The following is a 22,318-nucleotide window of genomic DNA, read 5'->3' as shown; positions in this document are numbered from 1 at the left end:
GAGTTTAGGGGGCGTGGCCAGCGGCCCGCCGGCCCCGGCTTGGGATTGGCTGGCCCGCGGACCCGCGGGCGGGGCTCCGGGCTGGGTCCCACTCGGCCGCGGGCAGACTGGCCGGGAGGCGGGGCCGGCGGGAGCCCGGCAGCCAATGGACGCGCGGCCCCGGAGCCGATACAAAGGGCCGGAGCGAGGCCGCGGCGGCGGCGGCGGCAGCGGCGGCGGGGGAGGTGGGGCGAGGCGAGGCTTGCTGAGGCGAGGCGGCGGCCGGGCCGGGCCGGGGCCACAGGCGGCGGCAGTGGCGGCGGCGGCGGCGGCGGCGGCAGCGGCGGCGCGGCGCGGCGGCACCATGGAGGCGGCGGCCGCGGCTCCGCGTCCCGGGCTGCTGCTGCTGCTCCTCCTCGTGCTGGCGACGGCGGCGACGCTGGTCCCGGGAGCCGCGGGTGAGCGGGCGGCTGTGGGGCGCGCGGGCCGGGCCCGGCCTCTGGCTCGTTCCTTCTCTTTCTCAAACATGGCGCGGGGCCGGGGGCGCAGGTGGCGGCGGCGGCGGCGGTGACCGCCGGGTCGGGCCGGGCCGGGGCCACGCGAGCCTTCGGCGGCGGAGAGCGGGATTCGGGCCGGGGGTCCGCGGGGCTTGGTGGTGGACGGGGGGGTGGGAGAGGGAGGGCGTGGGTCGGGGCGCGGGGGGCCGCGCGTGGCCGCGCCGGGCTGGGGTCTGGCGTCTGGCGGGGCGGGAGGCGGGCGGGCCGAGTGGCCCCGAGTCCGGGGGCTGCTCCCTGAGGAGCCCGTGAGCACTCGCCGCCGCCCGCTCGCTCGCGCGGGTCTGAGGGGGAGGCCGCGCGGAGCCCGCCGGACTCGGCGCTCGGGGCGGGGCGGGGGTCCCTCAGGGTCCCCGCGGGGCCGGCCCCGGGCTCGGGGGGCCGCTGTGGGGAGAGCGCCGCGGCGAGCGCTTTGTGTCGGCGCCCGAGGCGTGAAGCGGGGCGGGATGTCGCGCCCCGGAAGGCTGCGGCGCGTACCCGCCCCCCAGTAGAAAACTTAGCAGTTCTTTTTTTTTTTTTTTTCTTTTTTCTTTTTCTCCTTCCTCGCCGCGCGGGGTCCGCGTTGTTTGCATGGGGCGGCTGGGGGCGGGCAACCTCGGCGGTTCCATCGATCCCCGGCAGCTTTTATTTCCGCGCCGGCGGTGATCGGTCCCCTGAGGGACACTAGTTTGAATCGGTGGTTTTGTGGAGCGGCTTCTGCCAGCCCGGGAGAGGGGGGTGGCGGTGGGGGGACGTGTACTGCGTGTTTTACCGAAACATATTTTTTTATTACGTGGGCGGAGGAGGGAGGCTCCTAGGAAGGGGAACTGAAGAGCTTTGTTAGCGTCCAGACTTAAACCGTTAGAGCCCATCACACGCGACATTTGTTTCTGAAGTTGAACGGCAGATGTGTGTGTGTGTGTGTGTGTGTGTATGTGTGTGTGTGTGTGTGTGTGTGTTTTAAACCTACTCCAGACGAAGGGTGCCCGTTATTACTAAGAAGTTCTGTTTATTAAGAACTTGATACGATCTCAAAAAGATAGGAGTTATAAGTCTGTCTTCTACCTTCTACCTGAGGTAGAAAGCTTCTACCTCAGAAGCCTTCAGATGTTGTGTTGACCCATTGTATAGATGAGAAAACTGAGATAAGCGGGAGGGGTGGGGGGTTGTATCCCGTTCTATGAGATGCCATTAGGATTTGCACCACTGAGGGCTGTTTCTCAAACTTCTCCACAGCAGATTTCCTGGCAGAGCCTACTTTTTTCTTTGTCATCTTTTTTTTGATAAACAGTTCAGTTGTATTGTTTACTTTTAGATTTTTATCCTCATCTGTAAGTCAGATGCACTGATCATCTGCCCCCAGGAGTCCCTGCACTCGCATCGGATGTTGACACAGGAGCACTGGCTTAAGGAGGGGGGTGTGCTGCAGGTGTGAATAGGTCCAGGGACTGGCATGGCTCAGCAGCAAGTAGGAATAGCACCAACTCAAAGGCCACTAATTCCTCGGATAGCTTAGTCCACCCTTCCCGGCCTCTCCTGGCAGAGAGAGGCGTTCAGGGGACAGTGTTGGGCTTCAGGGATGCCCTGGAGGTGCTTGCCGCCTGCATTGGCATTCGTGCCTGGAGGAGCGGTCCAGATGTCCATGCTTGGTCTGCCTTGCCTGCATTGCTTAACTTGATGGTTTCAGTCCATCCTGTTGTGCGTCCTAAAGCAGCTTTTCAATACTTAAGCATTGTCCTCCTCTTTATGAGCTTTCAATTGTTTCCTATTGTCTGGGTGTAAGTTGCTTAGTCCTCTGATTTCTCTAGGGCAATTGGTTTCTTCTTCATCACACACAGCTCTGTGCCGGGGTTTCTGTGTATGCATCCCATGTGAGATTATTGTTTGTGTCCTTTCTGCCATTTCACAACTTTTTTTTTTCCCTTTGAAAACATGCCTAAAAACCAGCTCTTTAGAATGAGCATCTCCTCTTTGAAGACAGCCTTCAGTTTAATCCTGCCTATTATTTCTCACATCTACCCCCTTCTCAGAGCTGCTCTCTCCCTTGGAGGCTTTTCTATAGGCTGCTGCCTGGCCAGTCTGCCTCAGCCTTCCCCGGAGAGGGTTTACAAGATTTCCCATTTGTATTCAGCTTGTAGACTTGAAGCTTATGATTAGGGACATCTCTTGAGTATTCAACTCTGGGTCTCACTTGCCCCTATTGCACTCAGTCCCACCCTGGTTTTCCGTGGACTCCAGACTTCAGCTTGTTCACTTTGTTCACTGTTTATTTAATTTTGTCCCTTTTGAGAACCAGTGTGAGGAGAGGAATTCCCATCCTGGCCTTTCTGTACTGTTTGTGAACTCCCCGTGACACCCTCCCCCACAATGGTATAGCATAGCTTGTGTTGTCTGTTTTTATGCTTTTTGCAGTGTTTAATGTGCTGCCCTCTTGAACATGTTTTAAGTGCCCAGAGGGCAAGGAGCCTGCCCCCCCCCCTTTTTTTGCTCTGAGTTCCTAGCTCTTTTTGTTCCACTTAAATGCCTGCTGATTAAATTAATTTCATTTGGCTTAATGGTCTTTTTTAAGTATTTATACTACTTCATATTATAGTATACTTTATATAACAACTAATGGATAATTCTTTGTATATATAATCAGGAAAAGTCATGAAGTGATGAAAGAAGCAGCTGGTTATTAGAATTGGTTATTAGTCTCAACTTCATCTCTGTTTATGCAGAAAATTGGGATGATGCTTACTTTGCTTAAATTACAGATTGTGGAGATCAATGAGAATATTGCACTGGAGTGTACGTTGCTATTTTGTGTTGTTAGTAATAGGTAGAATTTTTCAGTTGTAGGCCTACTGGTCCATGTGTGTTTTGATTGGTCAGATATCCTTTTGATTCCTTGGTACCATTATAATGCCAGTTGTTAAATATTTTTAATGTCAGCCCTGCAGAGAGGCCTAAGTGTCCAAAGAGGGAAATAATTAGTATGATTAAGGGAGGTTTTTAAGATTCTTTAGGACTTAAATTTGTTTTTGAAAAATAGCTAGAATTCTGATGGGTATAGTTGGGGTTCAGTGAGGATTAAATTCTCTTTATAAGCTGTGTCTTCCAACCTAAACTGACCTAAAGGACCGAGATTTTTTAAAAGTCTTTATTTAAAAACTATTTATTTTTTATTTTGGGCCACATCTGGCTGTGTTCAGGGTTAACTCCTGGCTCTGCTCAGAGATCATTCCTGGTAGTGCTCAGGGGACCATCTGTAGTGCAGCTGTTGAAGCAGGGTCTACCATGAGCATGGTTGGCACCTTAACCGCTCTACTAACTCTCCAGCCTAGAACTAAAACTTTAATCGATTGGCTGGCAATTTGTACTTAACGGTTAGGTTTCTTTGTTCTATATTGTGAAATTTGAATTATTAGCTACTTTCTCCTTCCCCAACTCTATAAATGCTACAATATATGTGCCTGGAGACTACACAGGTAATTAAAGTCAAATGGAGAGAGATTAATTGGCATGCCTATTTGGACTATGGATTCTAATAGTGAAAGCCTTAATCCTCTTTAGTTTATACAGATACAAAACAGAGACTCAGAGAAGAGGGGGGATTTCTCAGTATTGAACAGAACTCAGATGGGATCTTTCCTGTTGAAATTAAATGGGGAAACTGATGTGATTAAAATAATCAATAGGAAGATATGGGGAGGGCCAATCATTGTTGAAAGAGTGGAGGCCTGGCTAAAATAGATACCCAAATTTAGTACCATACTTGTAGTACTTCATCAAATATGTTCATGTCTTGTGAAGGAAAAAGCACCAGTATCCTTTGGGTGGCTTTACTGATGTGAGAATGTGTCTCTTCAGAGCCTTCTGCAGATGTTGACAGACCCTTTGCCTGTTACTGGGTTTTCTTGGTCATGGATTACATAATCAATGTTCTCTGAACAGATGGACTGTGATTTGATAACCATGTGGTTGGGTCCATCTTCACTTCCTGCTTCTGGAATTGAGGGCAGATGTTGGCATGTTTCTCAAGGATTTATATGCTTTGCTCCAGAGAAGTGGCTCAGGAAAACTTTTGCAATCTTTTCAGAATTTATGGTCTATTTTGATCAATGCTTAGGGCAATATTTAATGATTTTTCTTCACAAAATTCACCCAACATCAATGCAAACAGTCTCCACAAATATTAAGGCTTGCTGCTGTTCTGAATTGGATTCAGATTTACCCATGCAGCTTTGACCTAGATAATACAAAGGAGTTTCTTCTGGTTACTTTTTATGGTAGAAGTTTATGACTCACACAGGTTTTTTCTGCCCCTGCCCCCCACATCAGAGTCCCCAAACTTACTTGTACTACTGCTCCCATTTCAGAAAATAAAAAAATTACTCAATGCCCTCTTCAAATCCACCTTCTTTAAGGAAACACAGAACTCTCTCCTCTGTCCTCCCCAAACATACAATTTCACCTGACCTACTACTGCTGTTTCAACCTACCATAGTGACCCCAGAGGACAGGCAGTATACCTCACTTTGGAAAACACTGCCTTAGACAAACTCTTAAATAAGACAGATTGGTTTTGTTTGTCCATTGTCCATTGTTGTTTGATTTTTAGGCCACACCTGGTGCTGCTCAGGAACTATTCCTGGCTTTGTGCTTGGGGTGACCCTTAGTGGTACTGGGGGTGCCACGGATCAAACCAGGGTCAGCTCCATGCAAGGCCAGCACCTTTACCCCAGTGCTGTCTCTCCAGCCCAGCTCTGATTGGTTTTATGTATCCAGTTTATAGTTAAGAACTTGTTTTTAGAAGATTATTCCTTTATTTTGGCACTAAATACAATATGTGTTATAAAAGATTATTTTTTATACCTAAAATATTAACCTCCAGTATATAAATGCAAGTTAATTTTGCATTTATAGACGATTAAGTGTACTAGCATCAGCTTCTAAGAATATGCCAGGCATTCTACCATTTTGTTTCATTTTATTTTTATACCGGACCTGGTTGGTACTTATAGAATAGTTTAATTAATTTTTATCTGAATTCTGTCACTGTCATCCCGTTGCTCATCGATTTGTTTGAGCAGGCACCAGTAACGTCTCTCATTGAGAGACTTATTGTTACTGTTTTTGGCACATTCAATACGCACGGGTAGTTTGCCAGGCTCTGCTGTGCGGGCGGGATACTCTCGGTAGCTTGCCGGGCTCTTCCGAGAGGGGCGGAGCAATCGAACACAGGTCAGCCGCGTGAAAGGCGAAAGCCCAACCGCTGTGCTATCGCTAATTAATTCTTGCACAGCGGGTAGGACGTTTGCCTTGCACTCGGCCAACCTGGGTTCTATTCCTCCTTCCCTCTTGGAGAGCCCAGCTAGCTTCTGAGAGTATCCCACTTGCACGGCAGAGCCTAGCAAGCTCCCCATGGCATATTCCATATGCCAAAAACAGTAATAACAAGTCTCACAATGGAGATGTTACTGGTGCCTGCTCAAGCAAATCGATGACAACAGTGCTACAATTAGTTCTTCCATGTTAATAAGTTTCCAAAATACCTTTTTTTTGGGGGGGAAGTGGTTGGATCACACTTGGTGGTACTCAGTCTACTCCTGGCATGGTGCTTGGAGGTTGCTCCTGGCAGTGCTTAGGAGACTTTGGTGCTGAGCACCCAACCTAGTCCTCTGGCATTCAAGGCATGTACACAAGCCCCTTGAGCTATCTCAAAGGCCCCAAAAGATTCTCTAAATCTTAGTTTCCAGATGTCAGTTCTCAAGAGATAACTGTAAAATTTGATAACATTGGTTCTTTTTCAGGAGTTTTTTCAGCTCTCTTAAGCTTTTTTCTAAGTTGTTAGTATTTTATTTTGTTTAGTTTTGTTCTGGGGAGCAGGTGTGGGCACAGCTGTTGATGTTCAGGGTTTACTCTTGGCTCTGAGCTCAGGGATCATTCCTGGTGGGGGACTCATGGGATGCCAGGCATTGAATCCGGGTTGAGCATGTGCAAGGCAAGCATTCTACCTACTGTACTATGGATTTTGCCCCCCTCAGGTTGTTAATATTTTACATTACAGGTTTTACTTAGAAGTTCATTTATTGACAGATGACACTGGTAGATAGAACAGATGTGAACAGCAGTACCCTATAATTGGGCAGTACATGAACCAACCAGTATATGAACTCTGATAAGACTAATGATTGTTGGTTATTCGGTACTTATATTGATGTACGTGTATTGCAGCAAATTTTTCTTTTCAAGGCTAAATAAATACAGAACCAAAAATAACTGAAAATATGAGAGAATAGAAAAAGCCCCTCACAACCCATTAATAACATTTTGTTTTTTTAAAACTTCATGCATATTTCAAAAGTATAACAAAACCCTCATTAATCATCCAATTTATTTTAACATTATCAAAGTCAAAGTGTTAATTAAATTAGCAAAGAGCTTCTATTTGTAGAAGAAATAGCTCCTTTCAGTGAAAGCAATGTTATGATCACTAAATAAAATTAGTAATTGTAACAGTGGAACATATAGAAGTAAAAGGCAAACTAGCTTTCAAGAACTCTAGAAACTCAATAATAGCCACCACAGGAACTGCTGCATGTCACGGTAGGACTTGGTCTCTGTGCCTTGCAAAATAGAGTTTAGAACTGATGCTGCTATGGGCAGAGGGAAAATGGTCTTAGGAAGGGGAGAAGATAAGGTGAAGAAGGAGCATACTGGTTTCAAGAATTTTAAGAAGAGAAGTGTAAGTTTATGACGTTAAGAGTGGTTCACAATTGTAGGCCTGAAAATCAGGTGGTTGGTTTCTATTGTAGAGGGAGACTCTCTGGCTCCTACACAGAGGCTGTGGGTAGAATGTGGCTGCCCAGGGAGACGGCTGACTCAGGCTGATGGCACCGGGTGTGGGGACAGCAGAATCAGTCTGACGGCACCAGGGACGGTAACAGTATCCTAGTGCAGACATTGCAGTTGTCTGTGGTGGGTCCTGTGCATGGCTGATCCCCTGCCTGCAGCCCTGTGCTTGCCTGTCTGCTTGACCACTTACACCTTATTCACCTCCTTAACTTAGTGACTCCTTTTTCACAACCAAGCTTACTCTGACCACCCTCTTAAATTTGCCATTGTCATTGAGTCTTTGCTGCTTTCTTGTCCAGGTTTGTTATAATTTTTACTAGAATATAAGGTTCATGAAAAAGGACAATTCCATCTTCTTCACCTGTGCATCTAAAACACATGGCAAGTGGGGTGCACCTGGGTCCTCAGTAAGTTTGTTGAATGATGGTAATGGCTCTTCTCTGTAAAAAGGCCATGTACAGAAATTTCTGTGAAAACAAACAAACCAAAAAAAATTAAACTTCAACATTTTTATGACTGTATAATGCTCTTAACTTGTAAGGAATTTGGCTAAAGGAAGAACTAGAGGAAATAAACAGTGATTGGTATGTTGACTTTGAGGTGAAGAAGATAGGATAGCCAAGTGGAATTGTTTAGTAGTCACCTAAGATCAAACATAATTGCAGGTGATGAAAAAATAATCATAGCATTGGCCTGTCCTCTGTTCTTCTTTCCTTTTGGACTCCAGTATGTTAAGTAGCCATCTTTAGTTCAGCTGTTGGTTCCTGGGAACGGGGCTATATGCTCAGTCACTGGGATATGCCTTTGCTCCTTGAGTGTAGGTTCATGCTCCATCCCCGTGGCCTTGTTGCCAAAGAAATATCTATTCAGAGAATGTGGGATCTTGTATTGAAATTAGCCTTCATGATGGGCTGCTTTCTCTGCAGTAATATGACTGGATTCTTGGGTCTTGGGACTTGGCTCTGGGTGCTGGCAGAAACAGAAGAGACAAAGTTCCTATTTCAGGCCAGCTCTTTCACCGTTGGCTTCCAATCAAGACTGTGATGGTATAGGTGTCATCGTCACTGTCACTAAGCCCCTGCCTATCATCCTGATGGCTGGCTTGTGAAATTTTCCGTGCTGCCATTTCTCTCCATTAGCCCTATGCTGTGCAGCTGTATTTCTATACCCTCTTTATTATTTTTTTGAATCAAACCTTTATTTTCCTTACAAGTTTTGAAAGAATCATATTCAAGTCATATTCAAGACTTGGTTCTCAGAAATTTGATATTTTATAGGAGTATATATTATATAAAAGCCTTCATGTCTTTAGAATTAAAGTATAATCAGTATATCTCTTCAGGACTTACTTGTCTAGGAGGCTGTAACACTTAATTTAAAGGATGACCAAGAAGGTTGTATGTAGTTCTGTTTAGTTGATACCAGTGATTATTCAATAAATGGGACTTACATAAACATTTACTTTTTTGGGGAGGGAAGGAATTAGGTGTTTCTGTCATGAAGTACTAAATTGATTAAGAAAGAGATTAACAGATTTCACTTGATATAAGAAAGGTCTTTTCACCAAATGTCTTAAAGAATCAATTTATAAAGGACTATATCTAGAAATATTCAGGCAGAGGCTGACTAGTCTAGGAAGCTTACCTACCTGAGAAACTATAAAAGGGTTTTTTTTTTTTTTTTTTGCTTTGGGTAAGAGGTTGGAATGTTTATCTCTAACCTGTATTTGTACTCTAAATTTGTACTTTGAGGTATGTATTCTAGGCTTCCTTACTTTTTTTTAAAAAAAGAGAACATTTATACAACCCTGTGAGTGGGTGGGAAGCATGCTCTCCAGGGGTACTTGGTTGGGGGTTAGGTGCCACACCCACTGACACTTGCCCCAGTGATGTAGGCGTTTGTTCCTGGGCGGCCCCATTTTGAGGACCGTCTGGTGACAGGAACTTCAGGCCTTGAGCTGCATGGAAAGCTTGAGGCATAAAGGATCATAGTCCCAGCCCTTTTTTCACTGTTTTCAGCCCACATATAGGCTCTCAGACTCCCTGTAGCTTCGAAATAAACACTTTTCTAACTTTCTTACAGTATTGTAAGCTGCGAATAAAGCCATATATCTTATGATCAGAACAAATACAAGAGCCAGTGAGTAAAAGGAGAACAGAGAGAGGGAACACTTACATGCACTTTTGCCTGAGGAAAGCTATTACAGATGAGCATAGTAGTTGGCTGTGAGTTAGCAGCAAGGGCACTTGAAGGAACCTTACAGTTCTTGATGAGACAGACTGTAATTTTATTACCCCACCACCACTACCTTACCCCTACCGCCCTCTTAGTAAAATCCAGCCTGGACACGAAGATTGCCATGCAGAGAGAAACTCCAAGTAGGAAGGGAGACTCTGAACATGGAGACCCTGTTATTATTACTAATTCTTAAGCTTCCTCTGCCACATGGTAGATTCAGTTTAGTGCTTCTGCTTATCATTTATCTTCTCAAAGGCTCTGATGCAAGGATCGACACACTCAAATAAAGTTTTGCTCTGAGTTTGGTGGATGGTGATTTGAAAGGGAGAGAGTTACTGGGAACCTTGAGTGGGAAAGGGAGGTGGGTACACTGGTGATGGCTGTGGCGTTGGAATTATGTGCATTGGGAGCCACCTTTAATAATAAGGGGGCTGGAGTAATAGCACACTGGGTAGGGTGTTTGCCTTGCACTCGGCCAATCTGGGCTCCATTCCCAGCATCCCATATGTCCCCCAAGCACTGCCAGTAGTAATTCCTGAGTGCATGATCCAGGAGTAACCCCTGTGCAACGCTGGGTGTGACCCAAAAAGCAAAAATACAAAACCCCCCAAAAAATATCCTTATGTTTTGGCTAGCTCCGGTTGGCATCTGAGTACAACCCTTGAATGAACTCAGCCATTTACTTATTTACTTTTCTTTTTTCTTTTTCCTGCTTTTTGGGTCACACCCAGCAATGCTCAGGGGTTACTTCTGGCTCTGCACTCAGGAATTACTCCTGGCAGTGCGTGGGGGACCATATGGGATGCGGGGATTGAACCCAGGTTGGCTGTGTGCAAGGCAAATGCCCTACCCGCTGTGTTATCATTCTGGCCCCCATTTACTTTTCTTGAGACAGGTTTTAGTCAGTGAGCTCCGGAGAGCATCTTCTCTTGGGTTTCTTGTTTATTGAGCTGCCTCCTTTCTGGGAGATGGAGCTTAGGAATGATGACTTCATTTAGCAGCTATTAACCTTGCTCACAGAATCACACTTGCCCCAGTGATGTAGGTCATATATAAAGGTCATAAAGGACCCTCAAAGTTTATGTGAAAGATACTTGAACATGTTAAAAAAGTGGACATTTTGGGGCTAGAAAGATACTGATTTTATTGAAAACAAAACAAATTTCTCCCTGCTTCTCCCTAACCAGAATCTGTTCTAGAAGCCTTTCATAAGAGCTATTAGGACATAAAGGGAAAATTTTGGGTTTTCCCTTTCCATGACTCGAATGGATGAAGTTTTCTTTATTACTCTGCAGTTATTGAATTATTTTAGGTCTGTTTGTGTGTCCTTATTATTGTAACCAATAGAGCTGAGTCTCCTTATTTTTAATTTTTGTTCCCTTGCTTTAGGAAAACCATTCCATTTAGATGCCCTAGGTGTGAACCTCACTGGTTACATAATAGAGTGTATTTATAGCGTTAGGACACCTTGTGCAGGTATCCTGTTACATTTATACAATATAAGATCTTTAAATATGCATTGAAATACAAAGAGCTCCCACGGGAATAAAGCAAAAACAAGTAGCCTTTTCTACTAAAAACAAGTACTAATATACATACTGGGAGCACTGAGCATAGAAGAAGTAGTGGAACCTGAAGAGGCCTCTAGAGATAAAATAGCAGCACCGTGGCTTTCATTTGTTGGAACACACACACAAAATATATGTGTGGGCTTCCTCCTCCTTTGATGTATTCGTTCCCAAACCATAATGTGCTCTAATTGAGTCTCTTTGTTTAGCACATGGCTGTTGATTTGAGTAGTTTATCCAATTGAAAAGCTGACATTTTAATTTTGTTATTTAGTGTGCAACAGATTTAAATAAAAACATCAAGATTGTGTATTGTAGGATTACTTCAACAATAATTGTATGTGATTATTTTACCAAAATAAACAAGTTAGTTGTAGCTGTTTTCTTTCATTTCACATTTGGAAAAAGAATTGCAAACCAGGGGTCAGAGTTTACTCGTGTTTCTCAACAAAGAACGATAATTTCTGATTACTCGTTCCAGCTATTCCACCAAAGCAATGCAAAATTTACACTGGTAAAGAATACTGAATATGTAGAGCTGAAGTACATCTGGAAATAGGTCAAAGCAGCTGTATGCCACTAAAAACAGTTGTTGATTTTCATGAATGTAGCATGTCAAAAAGTTTAAGGAACCTGTGAATACCAAATGATTTTGTGCATGTAAAATTTTAGTATGCTTTCTGCATATGAAATACATAGAGAAGATGATGGTTATTACAAAGATTGTTTTTATATACTCATAGAAATTTTAGACTAGAAAGAACCATAACAAAGGGACCTTGACTATCATTATGTCTAACTTTATTTTACAGGTGAGGGCACTGGTGCTTAGACATTATGTGGTAATTCAGAATAATCAGACCAGTTTCAGGGTCCTGAGCCAGCTAATGACTACAGAGGAATCTAGCTTTCCCTTCTTATGGAACTTCTTTGGCTAAGCAGCCCTCTTTTTTTTTTTTTTTAATTTTTTATTAGTGAATCACTGTGAGGTACAGTTACAGACTTAGAAACCTTCATGCTTGCGTTTCAGTCATACAATGGTCGAGTGCCCATTCCTCCACCATTGCCCATTTTCCACCACCAATGGTCCCAGCATCCTTCCCCCCACCCTACCCTGCCTCTGTGGCAGGGCATTCCCTTTTGCTCTCTCTCTCCTTTGGGGTGTTGTGGTTTACAGTAGAGGTATTAAGTGGCCATTATGTTCAGTCTATAGTCTACTTTCAGCCTGCATCTCCCATCCTGAATTGGCTCTCCTAGCACCCTTTACTTGGTGGTCCCTTCTCTATCTGATCTGCCTTTTCCCCCAGCATGCGAGGTTGGCTTCTAAGCTTATGGAGTGATCCTCCTTGTACTTACCTCTACTGTTCTTAGGTGTTAGTCTGCCATTCTGTTACTTTATATTCCACAAATGAGTGCAATCTTTTTATGTCTGTCCCTCTCTTTCTGACTCATTTCACTTGATACTTTCCATGTTGATCCACCTATATGCAAATTTCATAACTTCATCTTTTCTAACAGGTGCATAGTATTCCATTGTGTAGATGTACCAAAGTTTCTTTAACCAGTCATCTAAGCAGCCCTCTTTTATTTATTTTTTTTAAATCCACCTTTAGTCAATGACTTTAATACTGCAAAAGAAGAATGTGAGAGAATGCTTATAAATGTCACCCCACAATGTTTGATTTTTTTTAAAAATTTATTTTATTGAATCACCGTGTGGAAAGTTACAAAGTTCTCAGGCTTATGTCTCATTTATACAATACTCAAACATCCATCCCTTCACCAGTGCCCATATTCCACCACCAAAAACCCCAGTATACCTCCCATTTCTGCCCCCCACTTCCACCTAAGCAGCCTTTTTTAAATCAGTCTATTATGGAGAAAATTTTTTTTAAAGTTTTAAAGATCTTTTAAAATATGACCAAATCAGACCCCTTATAGATTTATCCACATTTATCTCATATACTTGTTAGAAAATTATTCCTTTACAGAAAGGAAGATGGTATCGATGAGGAATTTGGGTGGTAGCATTTGTGTATTTACATGCTTAGTTTTTTGTTTTTTATTTTTTGTTCATCAGAAAATTTTGGGCAGACAAGGGGATAGGCAGAGAGATAGTACAGTAGGAATGGCACGTGCCTCGACCCAGATTAAATCCCAGCACCTCATATGGTCCCCTGACTGCTGCTAGGAGTGATACCCGAGTGCAGAGTCAGGAGTAAGCCCTGGCACCTCCTGGTGTGCCTCCCCTGCTTCCTCCCCCCCCCCAAAAAAAATAAAACAATTCAGAAAAGCAGAAAATGTTGGGGGGGAGACTAAAATCTATAGTCTCTCCTCATCTTAGATATTTTTCTGTTACTGATCTCTGAAAGGGCAGGCAAACCTTTGAAAAGTTACAGGTGATAGTTGTACATTGGCAATGCGAAATTCCTTACCACAGTGAACAAGCCAGTTAATTCTCTATGGATCAGTGTTTTTCAGCCTTTTTCTGATCATAGCCCCCTCTGACCTCCTTTCCTTTCTTTTGCTCCCAATCTGTTGGTTGCCCCTTATTCTACTGGTTGGTCCTCTCGGCTCATCCTATGACCCCTTATTTTTGGGATTTTCAGCTTAGACTATCCTTGCATTCCACAGGGAGAGTCTATGGTCCCTGGTTGAGAAATGCTGCTATAGATCACTTTTCTAGCATGAGATACTCTCTTTGTTTCCTTTTCGTGGTTCTGCTTTTTCTCTTATGTGGTCCATTCTACTTTTGTTCTTTTCTTTTTTCTTTTTAATATTTAATAAGCTCAGTCATTCTACTCTTATGAGCATATATTATTTCTTCAGCTTCATCCTTTTATTCACAAGTCTCTTTAGCCTTAGCTGTGGCCTTTCCACACTTTTTGTAAGCTTTATTAGATTCAGCATGCACTTTCTTTAAAACGGGAAGGAGGGAAGAATGTAAATTGCGTGTAGGACTTGGGAAGAAACTGTAGGAGAGACTTTATAAGGACTGACTGACTGAAAAAGAACTGTGCGTTGCAAACAGATGGTTTGCCCTAAGGAAATAGTTGTTCCAAGCTATTGGGTGATTGCATCTTCTTTATATTAGAGATTAGAGATTCTGGAACAGGGGAATGTCTCATGGAGCAAATTGAAATATTTAAAATATGAAGTAGCCTACCTATATATAAAATAGTCAAACCAAAGCAGGAGCCTAATAATTATTGTCTTGAGTATAGGTGTCACTAATCTGTGTTCTGTATACACATGTTGCATCATTTTATATACTGTAATTCTGTAAAAAACTAAGGCACGCCGAAGGGCGTGTGCACTGGCGGGCTCTCCGGGCGGCTCTGTCCTGAGCACTGCCAGGAGAAATCCCATGGCCCATGTTCGGTGCTCTGGAACCGCTGTGTTTGGCTGTTGGTCAAGGGCAGGTGATGGAAGGAAGAAGGCCAAACTGGTTGCTCTATCAGTTTATTTCATTTTCTTTCTCTCTGCTTCTCTCCCGGTTCTGAATCTCTCTCTCTGGATCTATGGATATAGGCCTTCTCTGTTCTTCTCCTGTGTCTTCTCGTGTGTCTCCTTCTCTTGTCTCTTCTGTCTTCTTCTTCTGTCTCCCTGTCTTCTTCTGTCTCCCCTGTCTTCTTCCTCTCCCCCTCAGTGCCCCACAGTCTTAGTTTATATAGAAAATTACATGGGGTGGTGACACAAAGGTGGGTTGAACATTAACAAATCAACAAAGGAGGGTAAAACCATTTCTCAAGGAGATTAACAAAATCTCATCTAAGGAGATCTCATCTAAGGAGATCCGCTCAAGGGTGGGGGTCCAAACAAGGGTGTATCACTTTCTTCTTTCCTTAGCTAGTAATCCAGTTACATAGTTGTAGTAAATCTACTTCTAATATTTCTAGCAATGTCATTCTGTATGAGCACAGTAAGAGATATAACTTTAAAGTTTGGTTCTTCCTGAGGACATCTCACTTCAGGTCAGGTTAATCTTCCTAACCCCAGCAGGGTCCTAATCTCATCGTTACCTTTGGATCATGACAGCATTTGTCCATGACCATGCTCTCAACTTATAGTTGAGCATTGTGGCACTTTGGCCTGGCCCATTTCGATGCCAGGGTAGCTCACAGCTTGCCCTGGGTCCATTCCATTCCTGTCGGGACCCTGCTCTTGGGGTGCTAGGAACTAAGGGCAACTGAGTCAAGAAAGCAGATGCCCAGGAATAAATATTATTGGAGCTAACTCCCAAGTTACAAAACATAATATTAACTGTCTTCCTGTGTCCATACAGAAAGGACATTGCCCTAAGGTAAACTGCAAAAGACATAACTTAAAATACAAGTTTAGAGTCCTTAGAAGGATCTGATCTTACAAGATAACAGAGTCTGATTAGGGAAAAGGTGATTCACTGGTTGGGAAGGAGGGTGCAGAGAAGAGTTTACAGATAAACAAAGGAATAGGAGTGTCTCTGGGAGTGTCTCCAGGAGTGTCTAAACCTAATCTTCCTATGGCAAGGGAGGAGGGACAAACCAATGTTACCCTACATAATTCTATTTTAGATTCTTATATTTTAATAACTGGCCCTGTACCAGAAGCCTACATCAATATTGAGGATACTAACAATACTATGAGCAATTTAAAACACATATTTCTGATGCAGTCTTTGGCCAACACTCTGTTGAGGTTTGAAAATGCATTAGGTTGGTCCTAGTGCCTCCTAACCGTCAGTTTTTATATACGTGTAGTTTTGTCTTTAAGGATGTGTTCCTCTGAGCAGAGAGGCTTGCAGCATTCTCATGAAGGAGGACTCATAGCTTCAGGGGGTAAGAAAACCATCAAGTATTATTAAAGCTTCATTGAGTTGTACTTTTCTGCTCTTGCTTGGTCTGATTGAACTATATTCATCCAGGCATTGCAAACATAACTGAATGGCTTGCTTTGCCTATTTTTATGTTTGTTTTTGGGCCACACTCATTTATGCTCAGGGATGATGCTACACTCAGGAATTACTCCTGGCAGTGCTCAGAGGACCTTGTGTGTAGGATTACATTACTTTGTCCTTTCCTCCTTGCCACAAGTAGCTTGTCCCGGTTTTACCCAGAGTTTAGGCTTACCCCAGTCTCACCCATCAAGGTGTTCCCGAATCTCTCCCATCCCTTTGTTTAGCTATAATCACTTCTCCATGCTCTCTTCCCCAAAAGAGTTAATCCGAGGCTTTCCCTTAATCTGACTCTGCTAATTTGCAAGGTCAGACCTTCCTAGGATACTGAATTTATATTATATAAGTTAATATTGCCTTTCTCTTCTTCTTGTGCCTTTTGAATAATTTACTTTAAAGCTATGACTGTTTTGTATAGACACAAGAAGACAATATTACGTTTTTATAACTTGGGAATTAATTGGCCTCGAATATTCCCTCCCAGGCCTCTGCTTTCTCCACTTAAGCCTCAGTTGCCCTCAGTTCCTAGCACCCCAAAGTAGGGTCCCCGACGTGGGACAGGAAGGATCCAGGGCAAGCGGTGAGTTATGTGCTACCCTGGCATCGAGATGGGCCTGGCCAAAGTGCCTAATTCTTAACTATAAGTTAAGAGCTTGATCATAGGCAAATGCTGTCATGATCCAATAGTAATTATGAGACTGGGACCCTGCCAGGGATAGGAAAGACTGATCTGGCCTGAGCACTGTAGTCTGAGATTGAGATGGCTCCAGGAGAGCAATTCTATAAGCTTTAATGCATCTCTTATTGTGTCCATACAAAATAATTAATATTGTGAATTCTTATATGTTTGCTGGCTGAGGAGAAGAGAAACACATTCATGGGACTCCGCCCTTGGGTGGATCCTCCTGCTGAAAGAGAATTAAGTCCTAGGAGAAGCATCCCCTAAGGGAAAGGACCTTACCCTATTGATGGTGACCACACCTACGTGTAGGCCCCAACCCCCTGATGCTGTGGAGATTTAACTAGGCTGTGAGAGTGGGTTGGGGGGCCAGATCCATGAGCCAGATCCACGGGCCAGATCCACGAGCCAGATCCACGAGCCAGATCCACGAGCCAGATCCACGGGGCAGATCCACGGGGAGAGACCCAGGAGAGCGGGAGAGAAGCGGAGGGAGAGAATGAAATAAACGGATCGAGCAACCAGTTTGGCCTTCTTCCTTCTTCCTTCCGTCGCCTGCCCTCGACCGACGGCACACACAACGGTTCTGGGGCACCGGACGCGGGCGGTGAGACAGAGCCGCCTAGAGAGCCCGCGAGTGCACGCGCCCCTCGGCGTTCTTTAGTTTTTTACACTTGTGGGATGCTGGGGTTTGAATCCAGGTCAGTTGCATGCTAGGCAAGTGCGCTACCCACTCTTTTTATATTTTCAGCCACCTGTCTTTTTCATACCAGCGAAGGCAAGAAAAGTAAAGTTTGTTTATAATCTGTGTGATTCAGAATGTCTAAGGTTTCTCACAAGTCTTTATATTCTTTTAGGTTAGTTCAGTGATTTTTTATTTTTCCTTCTCCAGAGGGATGGGAATGACAGAGCTAAGTACCTAGAACCACTCATTTACAAGTAGAAAGTGTGATTTCTTCCGTGGAAGGTTGAATTTTGGAGAGATGAAGAGTTAGCTCTTCATGTTGTAGCCATCTCAGAGAACTTTTTGACACCTTAAGTTCTGTACATTCATAAATGATAAAAAATAAAGTCTTAGTGGGAACTGAGGGATGGCTCATGGCTAATGGCTTGCAAGCATCACTTTGATCCCTAGCACCGAGCACAGTTGTCACAGGGAGATGTCTGTGATCCCTGGCACTGTCATGGGTTTCCTGCCATACAGCCACCAGCTGTGTGTGAACACCTGTTGTACAAAAGGCTTGCTCTGAATCTTTAGCCAGTATCTAGAACAGTTACTGGCATATAGTAGGTGCCAAATAAATGCTTATATAGTGTTTTTCTTTATGGTGGGAGAAGGAGGATGGATCATACCAAGTAGTGCTCAGGGGACCACATGTGGTGCCAGGGATCAAACCAGGGTCTGCCATGTGCGAGGAAAGTGCCTTAACCTTCTGTACAATCTCTCTGGTCCCGCACTTGTTAAAGGAGTTCATAATGAATTTTTGTGCATGTTATTATATGTGACAGGCATTATGCTAAATATATTTATGAATGCATTTAATCCTTCTAAGATACCCTTCTAATCCTTTTAAGGTTCTGTTAAAAGTTTAGGATACAGGTTCAAATAAATTAAGCCATTTTCTTAGTTACTCAGAAGCTGTGGGCTTGCAAAAGAATGTTCAAACTTGTCTTTCTACTTCTGAGTTCCACAAAACTACCAAACTCGTGTTAAACCCATTTTAGTTAAAATACAATCTAAGAAGAATGAGTTTCTAGAAGCACATATAAATTAGGGGAAAAATAATTCAGTTTTTATGTTAGCACTCACCATTAGAAATAGATGTTTCTCTATTTCTTTTGGGTGTCAGAGTAAGACAATATAAACTTCTGCTCTATATATTCATATATTCTGTCAACTCACTGAACTGAAATGAAAATGAGTTTGCTAGGAGCTTATATACAGCTTTTTTTTCCTGCCCTTTATGTTCATACTATGACCGTTTCCTTTCCTTGAATATGCTTCTAAAAATGCTAGCTTTTTTATTTTTATTTTTATTTTTATTTTTATTTTTTTTTTGCTTTTTTGGGTCACATCCGGCAATGCATAGGGGTTACTCCTGGCTCTGCACTCAGAAACTACCCCTGGTGGTGCACAGGGGACCATATGGGATGCTGGGAATCAAACCCGGGTGGCCGAATGCAAGGCAAACGCCCTACCCACTGTGCTATCGCTCCAGCCACTAAAATGCCAGCTTTAATTACTAGTATTCTGTTTATGATTATATCATAATGTATTGTCACTGCCTTATTGTCATTCAGAGAAGTTTTCTACCCAAAATGCAGTAATGAGTATCTGTATGCATGCATTACAACCCCTATTGTTTCCTTAGACTCAATCTAAGATGCTGGATTAATGGATTAAAAGATAGAAGCTTTTAGAAGACTCCTCCTATATCTTGGCAAATTATTTTCCAGAAAAAAAAATTAAAGTTTTGGAATAGGCATGAAATGACTTTAGTTCATAAAGAAGTATCCTAAGTTGTAGTTTTGACAATGTAGGGGAAGGAGGCGCATAGAGAAGCATTTACATTTTTAAAGTAATTTTGAATGGTTATAAAGCAGTCATGTTTTTCAAAATTCAAAAAGTGTGGAGGGAAGGGTCTATGGTGAGAACATCCATCCACTCCTCTAAGGTACCCAGTTTGCATCCTTGAAATAAAATATACTGGTCTGCACTATGCAGAGTTTTGCTTACTGGATCTTGTTATCAGTCTACATTAACACAGAAGACAACATTTAAAACAAGGACTATAGGGGCTGGAGCAATAGCACAGCAGGTAGGGCGTTTGCCTTGCATGCGGCCCACCCGGGTTCAATTCCCAGCATCCCATATGGTCCCCCGAGCACCGCCAGGAATAATTCTTGAGTGCAGAGCCAGGAGTAACCCCTGAGCATCACCGGTGTGACCCAAAAATAAAAAAAAAAGTAAACCAAGGACTATATGACCTTCCACTTTACAGTGGTATCGTTTTACCAGTTTTATTGATTGGTATGCTATTTACATTCATATAAAAGATACGTTAAATTCCTTTGTGGTTTCAAGGTATGTTCATTTTTGTTTTAAAACTGTGGAGTTGCCTCTTTTATGGAAGAAGAAGATTATTCTGGACTGTGGTATATGTTTTATCAAGTAGATTCAATGGAGGTGCCCTCCTTGGGAATCTTGCTTAGTTAAAAGGAGAATTCCTGGGGCTGGAGAGATTGTACAGTGGGCAGGGCACTTGGCCTTGTATGGAGCTTACTCATCCTTGGCACCCAGTTTGGTCTTCGAGCCTGCCAAGAATAAACCCTGAGCACCAGTGAGTGTGGCCCGGAAACAAACAAACAAACAAACAAACAAAAGGATAGCCCTAAAAGATAGGGCAGTAGTTTGAAAAATGGAGGTAGGGAAGATGATGTGAAAGTGCTTTTACTTGCTTTTACTTGCTTGACTATTGTAATGGCAACCCTGGTTATAGCACTCTACCCACATGCTAAAGAAACATTCATTGACTATGAAGCATATACTGTCCTGTGCCTTAGGATCTAGGGATGTAGAGATGCAGAAAGCCTTAACAGAGACCTCAAGTCTCTGTCTGACCTGAGGTCTTTTAAGGTGTAATGGAAATAGACAATATAAAATAAAGTATACTTTTGTAATTGTCCCATGAGGATGTTACATTGAATTTACCTGAAATGAAAGTGTGGTTATTTAATGTTTGCTGTAACTTGGCAAAGTACTGAAAGAGGAAACCTCAGTTTGCCCTTTCTAGTGAGAAAGGAAGCCTCTCTAACATCAGGGCTAACATCTCTCTCCAGATGTCACCGTCTCTCCCCCATCATCCTGACACATATTCCATCCCCAAGGTTCTGTTTCAGCATTCCTGGGACTTCCCAGGAACATAAAACTCTGCCCTGGGCACGAGGCTGACAGGGAAAGTAAGATAATGGGCAATCCTGGAATCTCGGCTGATCACTCCTGGAGTCTAGGCTGATGGGGAAACTGAGATAAATGGCAGTTAGGCCTGGAACATTTGTTTCCTCTTGCCAGTGAAGGAGGAAGCCAGTATCCCCTTGCCACCTTTCCTTTATTGAATTGACACATTTCATTCCCAAAGTCCTGCCCTAGTGGTCAGAGATTTCCAGGACCATAAAACTCTGTCCTGAAGCCTAGACTGACAGGGAGACTTAAGATAAGGGGCAAAAATGCCCGGAGAGATTTAGACCAGCTAGACATCCTTGTGATTTGCTGGTATCTTTTGTAAATCCTTGTCAACCGATAAGGAATACAAGGAGCATTTAAAAGGGCTCACATAAAACTCCTTTTAACTTATTCCTATACTAACTTCCTCTCCACTTGGGAAACTTCTTTTGTTTTCTCTTCTACTTTCCAATAATAAGCCTTTCTATTTTCCAACTCTGAATCTGAGCATCTTTGTCAATATTTTCAGAGACCTCCTGCCACTTCTACCTATCTGCATCAGTACTAGAATCTTACTATTAAAAGGACTGTCAAGTTTTACACTGACCTTTTGTTTACACTGTTGGTCATTAAGTCTCTCTTTAAATGTTTTCAATGACAGAAGTCATAATCTTTTCAGGTAACCATACAGGAAGAAGCTGTGGTTAGAAAAATGAGGTTGTTTTTTTTTTTTTTATGAAACAAAATGTACCACATCCTGACTTCACAGTTTGACTTTTCAATTGGAATAAGATAAATAAATGGGCTTAGTTGTTAAATTTATAAAATGAAGTGGTTGGCTCCACTTCAGTTTAACCATCTTTAAATTAATTTTTTTATTCTCCAACATATTTACATGGCAGATTGATCTTCAAGTAACACTTGCTGATTAGTTATTATATTGGACGTTTGTGGGATTTGGTGCTGACTTCTCCCTCTGACTCTACTGTCACCATCGCTACAGATAACAGTAAATGCTGTTGACTTCTTTTTAATCTGTTGTTGTGCAGATTCTCCAAATTTGCTAAGTATCTTTATCTTGTTCCTGTGCAGTTTATTGTATTTTGAACATAAATGAGGTCTTCATATTAATACCCCTCTATTAAATCACATCTTGCCATTCAGAAAGCCCATTCTTAAGCTGCTTTTCTCTGGTGTCAGTTAACATTAGACAAGCTAGTTTTTCTAGTGCTTAGGAGACTAAGAAATGGAGAGATAAACAAGTGACTGGGAACGTAGACGTGCCCCGTTCTTCCCAAATGAGTTGTCTATTAGATTGTAAGTAATGCTTTTAAAGCTTGTTTCTTATTTTACTTTGGACCACACCTGGTGGTACTTGGGTCCTTTTCCCTACTCCCAAGGGTTGCTGTAGCTCTGGTGACCCTGTGATCCCAGAGCCAAACCTGGAACTCCTGCATGCAAAGTATGTGCTCAGCCCCCTGTGCTTTTAAAAATGTTTTAAATGTTACAGAAGTAAATGGAATTTATCTAGAGAAATGTCTGGGTAAATCAATGGAAGTTATTTGTGTTGGAAGAGGATTTTCAGTGTATAGTGCTCAGCATTTT

The 22,318-nt window shown here is 43.1% G+C and overlaps 1 protein-coding gene across 2 annotated transcripts in view; it reads left to right on the top strand.

Annotated features, from left to right (window-relative positions):
* The first annotated feature begins 283 nt into the window (after positions 1-283).
* Positions 284-22,318, top strand: part of TGFBR1 (transforming growth factor beta receptor 1) — a 65,420-nt gene continuing 43,385 nt past the window's right edge. For both annotated transcript variants that reach the window (XM_055146313.1, XM_055146306.1), the window contains exon 1: positions 284-437. In XM_055146313.1, the coding sequence (XP_055002288.1) occupies positions 344-437 (94 nt within the window). In that variant the 5' untranslated portion in view covers positions 284-343. The remainder of the gene's footprint in view (positions 438-22,318) is intronic.

Source organism: Sorex araneus, chromosome 1, assembly GCF_027595985.1.
Source record: "Sorex araneus isolate mSorAra2 chromosome 1, mSorAra2.pri, whole genome shotgun sequence".
Taxonomy (NCBI): domain Eukaryota; kingdom Metazoa; phylum Chordata; class Mammalia; order Eulipotyphla; family Soricidae; genus Sorex; species Sorex araneus.
Note: the sequence above shows the minus strand (reverse complement) of the source record. Positions and strands in the feature narration are given on the sequence as shown.